Source organism: Aythya marila, assembly GCF_965140915.1.
Source record: "Aythya marila genome assembly, chromosome: 27".
NCBI lineage: Eukaryota > Metazoa > Chordata > Aves > Anseriformes > Anatidae > Aythya > Aythya marila.
This window is the reverse complement of record NC_139068.1, coordinates 3,203,888-3,215,493: the sequence shown is the minus strand read 5'-3', so window position 1 is coordinate 3,215,493 and position 11,606 is coordinate 3,203,888. Positions and strand designations below refer to the sequence as shown.

The following is an 11,606-nucleotide window of genomic DNA, read 5'->3' as shown; positions in this document are numbered from 1 at the left end:
CCGCCCCGGGCCGGCCATGCATGCGACAGCGGAAACGTCTCTGTATAACCCCGGAGCCCCGCAATAAATTTCTGTTTACAAGAGGAGAATTCCCTCCCCGCTGCCGCCACCTCGGACGCTGCTTCTCTGCTCCGGGGGGGGGGGCTCCGGGATGTGGCACGGGGAGAGGCAAAGCAGGTCATGGTGCTGGGTGCTCCCCCCACATCCCGGGGGATTTGCCTGCACCGGGGCGTGCGGCTGCTGCCAGTGCCCGGCCACATCCTGGCAGCATGGAAATGGGGACGGCCACGTCCCACGGGTGGGTCTCCTGGGGGGCACGGGGCCAGCTGGGGGGGACAAGGGGCTGGAGGGGGATTTGGGGCAGGGGGAGCGTGTGTCCCGTTGTGCCAAGCCTCCCCTCCCAGCGTGCGCACCCACCCCCATCTCCGCGCACTCGCACCCTCTTGTGGACACCCACAGCCCGTGGGGGGGCACCCACCGTGCCCCCAGCCCCCTGTGGTGTGCAGGAGGTCAATGCCGTGCCCCCCCCCATGCTGTGGGGTGATGGGGACGAGGGGATGTGAGCGCCCTGCCCCTGCCCCGGGTGCTGGCACCGTGCGAGCTGGCAGCGCTGGCGAAGGCGGTGATTTCCCGAGCGGCACGTGAGGACGAGCCACCAACCAGCCCCGGTGACGGCCACCACCACCGGGGAGGAAGGAGCCAGGACCGTCAGCCCCCGAGGAGCCCGGCCGACCCCTGCAGGAGGTGAGGACAAGGCTGGGGGGGGCAGCCAGGAGCGGGGTTGGGGACAGGGGACACGGGGACGGGGACATTTGGAGAGGCGGTGGCGGGGCTGGGAGCTGCAGGGCTTGCACAACCCTCGGGTGACGGCGGCCTCCTGCCCGCAGCCCCAGCACCACCATGGTGCCGCCGGCCCGGATCCTGCCGCCGCTGCTGCTGCTGGTGCTGAGCAGCCCCTTCACGCCATGCCCCCTGCAGCCCAACGCCACCCGCTTCGTCTGCACCGAGCCCACCCTGCGCACCTTCCCCGGGGGGCTGCCCCCCACCACGCTGGCCGTCTCGGTGGAGTTCACGGCCGTGGCCACCCTGCCCCCCGACGCCCTGGCGGGGCTGCCGGAGCTGCAGGAGCTGCACCTTGCCTCCAACCTCCTGGCCTCCCTGCCCGAGGAGCTGCTGTGGCCCGTGCCCACCCTGCGCGTCCTCGACCTGACGGACAACGCGCTGCCCGAGCTGCCCGCCGGCCTCTTCCAGCGCTCCCAGCTCCTGCAGCACCTGGTGCTGCGGGGGAACCGCCTGCGGGCGCTGCAGCCCTCCTGGTTCCAGCTCCTGGCCCGCCTGCGCTGGCTCGACGTGGGGGCCAACGCGCTGGCGGAGCTGCCTCCGGAGGTTTTCCGCCCACTGGTGTCCCTGCACAGCCTGGACCTGTCCCACAACCGCCTGCAGAGCCTGGACTCGGGCTCTCTGGCTGGGCTGCGGGAGCTGGAGCGGCTCGACCTGGAGGGGAACCGGCTCCGCGCGCTGCCCCCCGACGCCTTCGCGCCCGTGCCCGCCCTGCGCCTGCTTTTCCTGCAGGGCAACGAGCTGCGGGCGCTGCCTGCCGGCCTCTTTGCCCCCCTCAGCCACCTCCAGGTCCTCGACCTGGCGCACAACCGGCTGCGGGCCCTGGAGCTGCCCCCGCGCCCCCCCGGCCCCCCGCTGTCCCTCGACATCTCGGGCAACCCCTGGGCCTGCGAGTGCCCGCTGCTGGAGCTCCTGCGGCGCGCGGCCCCGCAGCTCGTGGCCGCCCGTGGCACCCTCTGTGCCAGCCCCCCGCACCGCCAGGGGCAGGAGGTGGGCACCCTGAGCCAGGCTGGGGATGCGGGATGCCAGCCCGAGGAGGACGGGCAGACCCTGCCCGAGCCCTAGGTAAAGGGATTGGGGTCGCCCAGGTGCCCGCCTGGGTCCCCTCCTGGGTCCCCTCCTGGGTCCCCTCCTGCCCTGTTGCTGCGTCCCCAGCCGAGCCGGGTTCTCCTGGGGAAACTGAGGCAGGGGGAGCCCGTTCCCCCTGTTCCCATCCCACCTTCTCCACCCCGATGGCCCCCAGCCCTGTCCCACCTGTCCCACGTCCCTGTCCCCATCCCACCCCCCAAGACATTAAACAGCGACCTCGAGACAATGCTCTTTGTTCTGCGGTGTCCTGCAGTGTCCCCGGGTCACGCAGTGCCAGGTACCCTGTCCCACAGCCCAGTCCCTCTTTGTCCCCTGCCCACCCCCATCCGGACCAGCCCCATCCCCACGGGACCACCCCCCGGGTGCCACCACGGTGCCACCTCCACGTGACGCTGAGCCCGAGGACCCGCAGGGGCTGCTGGTGGCACTGAGGGGCCCTGATGGCATGGGGGATGCTGGGCATGGGGACACTTGGTGCAAGGGGACATGGGGTATGGGGACACCTGGCGTGGGGAGGTTGGAATTTTGGGATGGGGATGGTCACCTGGCATGGGGACACTTGGCATGGGGCACATGGCATAGGGTCACCCGCTATGGGGACACACGGTAAGGGGACATGGTATGGGGACACCTGGCATGGGGACACTGGGGATGGGGACACCTGGCGTGGGGAATTTGGGGATGGAGATGCTTGGCATGGGGACGCCTGGCAAGGGGACACCTGGCATGAGGACATATGGCATGGGGACACTTGGTACAGGGTCACCTGCTATGGGCACACACGGCAAGGGGACACTTGGCATGCGGGCGCACGGCAAGGGGACGTGGTATGGGGACACCTGGCATGGGGAATCTTGGCACGGGGACACCTGGCATGGGGACACATGGCACAGGGTCACCTGCTAGGGGGTCACACGGATAGGGGACACCCGGCATGGGGACACCAGGCGTGGGAGGGAGATGCTTGGCACGGGGACACCAGGCATGGGGACATTTGGTGCGGGGTCACCTGCTATGGGGTCACAGGGGTGGGGGACACCGGGCATGGGGACACGGGGCATGGGGTCACTCCCTATGGGGTCACAGGGGTGGGGGACACCGGGCATGGGGACACGGGGCACGGGGTCACCAACTATGGGGTCGCACGGGTGGGGGACACTTGGCACGGGGTCACTCCCTATGGGGTCCCACGGGTGGGGGCCGCCTGCCGTGGGGACAGGGGGCACGGGGACAGCCCCGGGCAGGATGCGGCCCCCCCCGGCCCCACGTGGCGCCCCCCCCAGGTCCCGCCCCCCCCTCCCTATTGGCTGAGCCGCGGCCCTCCCCTCCGCCGATTGGCTCCCGCCTTCACTATGAATCCGGCGCTGGGCGGGGAGCGGGGGGGGATCGCGACCGGGAATCGCGATCGCGACCGGGGATCGCGACAGCCCCTCCCCCGTAAGTGCGACCCGCGGGGAACGTTGTAGGGGACGGAGGGCGGAGGGGGCGTTACGGGGGAGGGGGCGCCCCCGGACCCCCAGGGACCCCCAAGGACCCGTCCCCAGGGAGCCGCCCCCAGCCCCCGCGGACTCCGGGACCCCCCCCACGCTCCCAAGGGACCCCCAGGGGACCCCCAGCCCCCCCCCATAGGGACCTTCCCGTGGGGACCCCAAGGACGCGCCCCCGGGGCGCGCAGGGGCAGCACCGTGTGTCCCCCCCCCCGTGGGACGCAGCCCCGGGGTCACCCCAAGGGGCACCGAGAGGTCCGGCCGGGGGGTGCCGGGGGGTGCGGGCTGCCCTGGGGCTCCCCAAAAAGGCAGCACCGAGCGGATCCGGCCCCAACCACGGCCAAATCCTCCCCAGCCCCATGGGGGGACCCCAGTGGTGGGAGGTCAGCCCCGGCCCTAAAACCCCTTCCTCACCCCAAAACCTCCCCCACGAGTGGCTCAGGGGCCTCTGGGTGCCCCCGCGAGCTGGTGGGGCTCAGCTCGTGCCCCCCCAAACCCATCTTTGTTCCCTGCACAGCCCCTGCTGCCATGTCAGCCGAAACCACGGCACCGGCGGAGGCCGAGCGGGAGGCGCAGGTAGGGATGCTGAGGGCTGAGGGGGGCTGGGGGGGCATCGCTTTGGCCCCCCCAAACCCCAGCTCACGGCCCCCGTGTCCCATGGCAGAGTGTGGTGAGCCGGGTGGCCAACCTGGCCCTGGTGAGCTCTGCCCGCGGCGCCGTGTCCACCGCCTACGCCTCCACCAAGGAGAGCCACCCCTACGTGCGCTCCGTCTGCGACGTGGCCGAAAAGGGGGTGAAGACCCTGACAGCAGCAGCGGTCAGCGGGGCCCAGCCCCTCCTCACCAAGCTGGAGCCGCAGAGTGAGTGGGGCTGGGGGTGGGCAGCACCCCCAAACGGGATGGGGGTGCTCGGGGAAACCGTCCCCGGCAAGGAACTGGGGTTAAAAAGGCTGGTTTTGGGTCCCCAGTTTCCACTGCCAACGAGTACGCCTGCAAGGGGCTGGATAAGCTGGAGGAGAAGCTGCCCATCCTGCAGCAGCCCACGGAGATGGTAACGTTTCGCCCCCCTCCCCCAATTCGGGGGGCACCGGGATCGAGCCCTGGGCCAGCTGCTGGGACAAGCTCCCCCCTTGTACTGTCCCCCCCCTCCCAGGTGGTCGCAGGGACCAGGGAGCTGGTGTCGTCCACCGTGAGCGGGGCTGTGGGCCTGGCCCGCGGGGCCGTGCAGGGAAGCGTGGAGAGGACCCGGCGGGCGCTGAGCACCGGCATCAGCACCGTGGCGGGCTCCCGCGTGGGGCAGCTGCTGGCGACGGGGGCGGACACGGTGCTGGAGAAGTCGGAGGAGCTGGTGGAGCACTACCTGCCCAGGACAGACGAGGAGCCGGGTGAGTGCTGGGCACGCCGTGCCCAAAAAACCATCTCACCCTCTTTTTGGGGTGCCATCCCTCCGGGACTGCGCCCCATCCCCAGGGCTCAGCAGCACCCAGTGCCTCTCACCACCACCACTCGCACCCCGGGGTGGTGCTGAGCCCTACAGGGCCACCAGGGCGCAGGGGACAGTCCTGGTGTGGCTGCTCCGTCGGCACCCGGAGCTGGGGAACGCGGCGCAGCGGTGGGTGAACTCTCACCTGGAAAGCAGAAAACAAATATAGCCCTGCGCCGCCAGCCCACCCGCCCCGGGTATTTATAGCTCGGCACGGGGCAGCAGTGGGCAGAGCTGGCCCCGTGTCACCGCAGAGGTGACCGGGAGGGTTGTGGGGACACCTCTGCATGACCCAGGGGGCAAGCAGCCGGGTTTGCCCCTGTGCCGGGGCGCAGAGCTCAGGGAACATCCCGGCACCGCCAGTGGGATGCTCCGTGCCCGGCACGGGGACATCCCGGTGGGGTGGCTCTCACTTGGGGTGGCTCTCACTTGGGGTGGCTCCCACCCACTCACCCCACAGCAGCCCCGGTGGCGGACGGCACCGCGGCGGCCTCGCTGGAGCAGCAGAGGCGGTGGCAGAGCTGCTTCGTGCGCGTGGGCTCGCTCTCGGCCAAGCTGCGGCACCGAGCCCTGCGCCGCTCGCTGGGCGAGCTGCAACGGGCCCGGCACAGCGCACAGCACGCCCTGGCCCAGCTCCACTGTGTCATCGAGCTGGTAAGCCCACGGTCATCCCCATGGCCCCGTGCGTGCCCCCCCGCTGCGCTCCCACTGCTTTCCCTTCCCGCAGATTGAGCAGGGCATGGACGGGTCCCTGCACGGCGCCCGGCAGCACCTGCACCGCATGTGGCTCGAGTGGAGCCGGCAGGACGGCGTGCCCATGGAGGACAGCCAGGTATTTATTTTATTTATTTTTTTTGTGGGGGGGTGGCCGTGCCGAGGAGACCTCCCAGGGGTTTGGGCAACCCCCCAGGGTATTGCCCGCTCGCTGCCTTGCAGGTGGAGGCGCGGACGCTGGCCATGCTGCGGGGGCTCCTGCAGCAAGTGTGCGCCGCCTGCGCCCGCCTGACCGCCGGCGCCCGGGGGCTGCCGAGCAGCGTGCAGGACACGGCCGGGCACGTGCGGCACGGCGTGGAGGGGGTGCACGCCACGCTGGCGCGCGCCCGCTCCTTCCACGACCTGTCGGACATGGTGCTGGCGCAGAGCCGCCAGACGGTGACGCGGGCGCAGCTGAGCATCGACGAGTTCATCGAGTACGTGGGGCAGCACGCGCCCCTGCCCTGGCTGGTGGGGCCGTTCGCCCCCGCCCTGGTGGAGTACCCGGAGGACAGCCCCGTGGAGATGGCCAAGTGGAACGGCTGCGTGACCGTGGGCGGCGGGGGGCACCGGGCGCAGTCGTGCAGCGGGCGCTGAGCCTCCCGATGCCACCCCCCCCCCAGCTGGGGAAGGGGCCCACTTTCAGCTGTGAATCTGCCCCTGCTGGGGGGGCAAGCGGCAGGATGGACTCGGTGGCCCGGCGTGGGATCCCTGATGTCATTTGGGACTCTCTGGGGGGGGCAGGGGACGGTGGCACGGGGAGGATGGGGCGTGCGCCCAGCCCTGCCCGGACACCGTGGGGGCTGCAGCTCCCTGCCGTGTCCCCGAGCCCGGCAGCATCAGGATTCAGCAGCCTCAGAGCCCGTGAAAGAGGGGAAAAAAGAGGAAAACCAAAAAGTTAAGCCAAAAAAAGTTCAAAATGGAAGTTAAAGAGGAAAACCAAGCCCGGATTCTCTAGGCGTTACTCACAGCCAGCGGCGTGAGCTGCTGCGGGGTGGGACGTGCGATGGGGGGGTCCCTGGGGGGCTGGGGGTCGCCCTGCGGGGGGGGCTTCGTGCTGGGTGCCGGGGGGGGCCGGGAGTGGCAGCTGGGTGCTGCTGGACTGTGACCCGTGGCCGTGTGGCACTGAACTTCGTCCCCATTATCGCCGCCACCGCTCCAACCCCACCACGGCCCCATGGCGGGGCTGGGCCCGGGGCACCCCCTGCGCTGGGAATTTGGGGGGGGGGCACCGGGGGGGGGGCACCGGGACCCACCAGCACCCACTGGGACCGATCCTGAGCACACACTGGGACCAGTCCCAGCACCCACTGGGACCACTCAGCACCCACCGGGCCGTGCTGGGGGGGACCCCGGGACCCCAATATCGGGGAATCCCGGTCGGGGGGGGGGCAGCTCCGTGCCGGGGGGGGGGGTTCCGGGGCCGGCGGTCGTTGTCCCCGGTCCGGCCCCGATGGGGCGGGTCCCGGTCACATGCGCACGGGGCGGGCCCGGGGCTATAAAAGCGGGGAGGGGGCCGGGCACCGCGTCCAGTACCGAGCACGGCACCGGGACGGTGAGTGCGCAACGGGACCGGGACCGGGACCGGGACCGGGACCGGGACCGGGACCGGGACCGGGACCTTCCCTGCAGCCCCCATCCCGGCGCTGCCGTGCTCCCGGACCGGGGGGTGGGGGGACACCGGGACCGACCCCCCCCCCCTCCTGCGTAGGAGCTCCGGGGGTGTCCGGAGTCCGGTTGTGGGGACCGGGACCCCCCTGTCCTGGGCGGTCTGACTCTGGGTTGAGGAGCTGCAGGGTCCTGAGCTTGGGGTCCCCCCGTTGTGGGGTCGCCTGCACCCCCCTGTCCCTTTTGGGGGTGCTGCCCCCCCCCTTCTCAGCCCCCTGTGATGCTTTCCCCCCCCCCAGCCCCACCATGGCCTCCAGTGAGCCCGGGACGGCGCAGCCCAAGGCTGAGGAGCAGCAGGTCAGTGGGGCAGGGGGGTGCTGGGGGGGGTCCGGTGTCCCCTGCTGACCCGTCACCACTCGGGGTTATCCCCATTGTGGGGAGGGGGACACCCCAAACGCTCCCCCTGGGAGCTGCACGCGTTGCCCCATGCCTTATCCCCGAGGAGATTTGGGGCTCTGGCACGCTCCCCCCCCATCCCTTTTCCTGTACCCAGAGCATCGGGACGCGGGTGGCCAGCCTGCCCCTGGTGAGCTCTGCCTACGGGATGGTGTCCACCGCCTACGCCTCCACCAAGGAGAGCCACCCCTACGTGCGCTCCGTCTGCGACGTGGCCGAAAAAGGGGTGAAGACCCTGACGGCAGCAGCGGTCAGCGGGGCCCAGCCCCTCCTCACCAAGCTGGAGCCGCAGAGTGAGTGGGGCTGGAGGGGTGCAGCACCCCCAAACGGGATGGGGGTGCTTGGGAGACCGTCCCCGGCAAGGAACTGGGGTTAAAAAGGCTGGTTTTGGGTCCCCAGTTTCCACTGCCAATGAGTACGCCTGCAAGGGGCTGGATAAGCTGGAGGAGAAGCTGCCCATCCTGCAGCAGCCCACGGAGAAGGTACCGGGGGGGCCACACGGGTGCTGAGGGTCTGCCCTGGTCCTGCAAAACTCAGGGCTCTTCCTCCCCCCCCCCCCTTCTCCCAGCTCATCTCGGACACCAAGCAGCTCGTGACATCCACCGTGACGGGGGCCAAGGATGTCCTGACCAGCACCGTGGCGGGGGCCAAGGACGCGGTGAGCAGCCGGGTGACGGGGGTGATGGACATGACCAAGGGGGCCGTGCAGGGCAGCGTGGAGCTGACCAAGTCGGCGGTGAGCAGCGGCGTCAGCACCGTCATGGGCTCGGCCATGGGCCAGATGGTGGTCAGCGGGGTGGGCTCCGTGCTGGAGAAGTCGGAGGAGCTGGTGGACCACTACCTGCCCATGACGGATGAGGAGCTGGGTAAGGACCCCAACGCAACCCCCCGGAGATGCGGGGCGGGCTGGGGACCCCCCCCGCTTGGAGGCACCGTGGGTCGATTCCCCATGGGGTGGTCTCTGAGTGGGGGGCGGCGGTGATGGGGGGGGATTTTCTCCTGCAGCCAAGCTGGCCACGGCCGTGGAGGGCTTCGAGACGGAGCAGCAGAAGCAGCAGCAGAGCTACTTCGTGCGCCTGGGCTCGCTCTCGGCCAAGCTGCGGCACCGGGCCCTGCAGCACTCCCTGGGCAAGCTGCAAAGCGCCCGCCACAGCAGCCAGGACGTGCTGGCCCAGCTCCAGCGCACCCTCGACCTGGTAGGACCCCCTCCCTAGGTCGTCATCCCCTTCCCCGCAGGGTTGGGACGAGCCCCCCCCTCACCCTGCTCTGCCCCCCGTCAGGTGGAGCAGCTGAAGCAGGGCATGGACCAGAAGCTGCAGGGAGGGCAGGAGAAGCTGCAGCAGCTGTGGCTGGAGTGGAGCAAGAAGCAGCCGGGCGGGGGCAAGGACCTGGTTCCCCCCGAGGTGGGTCGAGGAGCTGGGGGGAGCCCCCCCTTTTGGGGAGCTCCGTGTGTGCGCCCACCCCTCACCTCTCCTCGTCCCCCCGCAGGGGGTGGAATCGGGCGCCCTGGCCATGGTGCAGGGCCTGACCCAGCAGCTGCAGGGCGCCTGCCAGCCCTTGGTGTCCAGCCTGCAGGGCCTCCCCGCCGGCATCCAGGACACGGCCGGCCAGGTTCGCCACAACGTGGAGGAGCTGCGGGCCAGCCTGGCCTCCGCCACGTCCCTCCAGGAGGTGACGGGCAGCGTCCTGGCCAAGGCCCGCGCCCACGCCGCCAAGGCCCGCGAGCTGATGGACGAGCTGGTGGAGCACGTGGCCCACAACACCCCCCTGTCCTGGCTGGTGGGGCCCTTCACGCCCTCCACCCAGCACCTGCTGGGCCTCCAGGATCAGTAGCGGCCTCCTGGGGGGGTGATTAGAGCGAGAACAGCGCTGGAGCTCCCCCCCCCCCTCGCCTGGCCCCAGTAACTCCTCATCCTCCTCCTGCCCGCACCGGGTGCAGGACCCCCGCAGCGCGGCTCTGCGCCCCCTTCCCCTATAGCAGGAAGGTGCCAGCCAAGTGCCTTGGCATCCCCAAGTGCCTACAGCAGCCCCTGCCCCTCGTTTGCCACCTCTGTGCCCCCCCCTGTAATTATCAGTGCCCTCCAGCCCCTGCTCTTCCCTCTGCCCCATAGCAGGGGGGAGCCCCCGTGGGTCGGGGCAGGCAGGGGCAGCTGCTGAAGCAATAAACCCGGCGGAGTTTTGCACTGGTCTGAGCCTTCTTGTGGGACCTGGGGCTGGGGGGGGGACACTTCTGGATCCGCTGCCCCCCCTCTGAGGCTTTGGAGGGGGAGCAATGGAGCTGCTGGAAGGGAGCAGGGGGTGACGGAGCCCTGTGACCTCACAGGGATTGAGGCTTCTACTGGGGGCACTGGGGGGGTCCTGGTGGGGTCCCCAGCCTGTTCCCCACCACCACGGCTGAGCAGAGCCCATGGCTGAGGGTGGGTAAGGGGCTGCCAGGGAGGAGCGGAGACCCCCTGCCACCTCCTGAGGACCCCCCTGTGCTGGGACGTGGCCCCAGCCCCTCCGGTGCGGCTGCTGTCCCCTGGTGTTGCCCCCAGGAGTAGGGGGCAGCAGCCTGGGGGGCACAGAAATGTCCATGGGGGGGGCTCTGGCACGGTTCTGTGCCAGACGGGGGGGGATGAGGGGGTCCTGGGTCACGAGGAGGGATCTGGTGACCCCCACGGGGGCAAAGCACACCCCAGGCACTGAGTGGCACCCTGCTCTGGACCCCCCCCCAGGCCGGGACAGCGCCCAGCCCAGCAGTGACAACGACCCCAAGGAGCCACCCCTGGGTGCGGGGCTGGAGCAGGAGGAGCAGCAAAGGGGGGGCTGGGGCCGGGGGCAGGGGCTGAGCTGGGTCCCAGCACCCCCCCCGCGGGTCTCAGCCCCTTTCCCGGAGCAGCTCAGCGAGGGCCAGGTTCCCCCCTGGCCCCCCAGCTCCATCAGGGCCCGTGGCTCCCGGCACCCCACCGGCACCCCAGAGGACACGGGCAGCGAGGCCAACGCGCACCCCACCGTGGGCCCCCCCGTCCGCCCCCCGGGCACAGCTTGGCGTGAGTACAGCAGGGCCATGGGGCAGCGCTGGGGGTCTGGGGGGGCACGCAGGGTGTCAGCACCCCCCGTGTGTCCCCCCCGTTACAGGCAGAGCACCCTGGAGCCCTGAGGACGCAGCCACCCCGCAGCCATCCCAGCAGGTACCCTAGGGGTGGGCACAAGGGGGGGGGGGTCCCTGGAGGGGACGGTGCCCTGGGGGTTCTGAGCGCAGCCCCCCCGTGTGCCCCAGGCCGCTGCAGGCTCTGCCCCGATGAGTCCCACGGAGCTGGGGCGGACGCTGGGCCCCGAGGACGCCGTCGTGGGCATCTGCTTGGCCGTGGCCACCGGCCTCCGAGCCCTGCTGGGCTCCAGGGCCGGGCAGTTCCTCCTGCACAGCGCTGAGCGGGCGCTGGGCACGACCCAGGAGTGGCTGCACCGCTACCTGCCCGCAGGTAAGAACCCCCCCCAGGACACCACTGGGGGCTGGCGGTGTCCCTGTGGCACCGCAGCCTCCAGCTCTCCCCTCTGTGCCCCCCCTCACCCTGCAGACCGGGCTGTGGAGGGGCCGAGGGTGGCCGTGGCCGAGGCTCGCGGGCTCGGTGGTCTCCGCTCCCCCCCTGCCCACGCGGTGCAGCGGCTGCGGCGGCAGCAGGAGGATGCCCGGCACCACCTCACCCGGCTCTGGCACATCCTCGACGTGGTGAGAGCTGGTGGCAACAGGAGGGGACAGGGACGGGGACATGGACACCCCCCCCAGCACCGTGCCCGCGTCCCCGTGGTCACGGTGGCGTTTCTCCCGCAGGCGGTGGCCGCCCGGCGAGGCTCTGCGGAGCGGTGCCACCACGGCCAGGAGCAGTGGAGGGGACAAAGGAGCCCGGA

At 70.9% G+C, this 11,606-nt stretch overlaps 2 protein-coding genes across 2 annotated transcripts; both read left to right on the top strand.

The window, feature by feature from the left end:
* Nucleotides 1-605: 605 nt before the first annotated feature.
* On the top strand, nucleotides 606-2,157 carry LRG1 (leucine rich alpha-2-glycoprotein 1). Its single transcript, XM_082780241.1, has 2 exons — nucleotides 606-744; nucleotides 888-2,157. The coding sequence occupies exon 2, from the start codon at nucleotides 901-903 to the stop codon at nucleotides 1,903-1,905; it is 1,005 nt and encodes a 334-aa protein (XP_082636367.1). The 5' UTR covers nucleotides 606-744; nucleotides 888-900; the 3' UTR covers nucleotides 1,906-2,157.
* A 1,163-nt stretch (nucleotides 2,158-3,320) lies between these two features.
* Nucleotides 3,321-9,898, top strand: LOC309887880 (uncharacterized protein). Its single transcript, XM_082779909.1, has 16 exons — nucleotides 3,321-3,366; nucleotides 3,934-3,992; nucleotides 4,081-4,276; nucleotides 4,384-4,466; nucleotides 4,569-4,800; nucleotides 5,359-5,552; nucleotides 5,626-5,730; nucleotides 5,835-6,245; nucleotides 7,157-7,206; nucleotides 7,559-7,616; nucleotides 7,813-8,008; nucleotides 8,115-8,197; nucleotides 8,284-8,581; nucleotides 8,721-8,911; nucleotides 8,996-9,118; nucleotides 9,204-9,898. Exons 2-16 carry the CDS (start codon nucleotides 3,945-3,947, stop codon nucleotides 9,546-9,548), a joined length of 2,613 nt encoding a protein of 870 aa, XP_082636035.1. The 5' UTR covers nucleotides 3,321-3,366; nucleotides 3,934-3,944; the 3' UTR covers nucleotides 9,549-9,898.
* Nucleotides 9,899-11,606: the final 1,708 nt, after the last annotated feature.

What these genes read in the sequence shown, in the direction of transcription:
- LRG1 (XM_082780241.1), top strand. Translation starts at nt 901, where the DNA reads ATGGTGCCGCCGGCCCGGATCCTGCCGCCGCTGCTGCTGCTGGTGCTG.
- LOC309887880 (XM_082779909.1), top strand. Translation starts at nt 3,945, where the DNA reads ATGTCAGCCGAAACCACGGCACCGGCGGAGGCCGAGCGGGAGGCGCAG. An exon ending in TCCACTGTGTCATCGAGCTG is followed by an intron (nt 5,553 to 5,625) that starts GTAAGCCCACGG and finishes CCCTTCCCGCAG; the next exon opens with ATTGAGCAGGGCATGGACGG. An exon ending in CCAAGGCTGAGGAGCAGCAG is followed by an intron (nt 7,617 to 7,812) that starts GTCAGTGGGGCA and finishes TCCTGTACCCAG; the next exon opens with AGCATCGGGACGCGGGTGGC.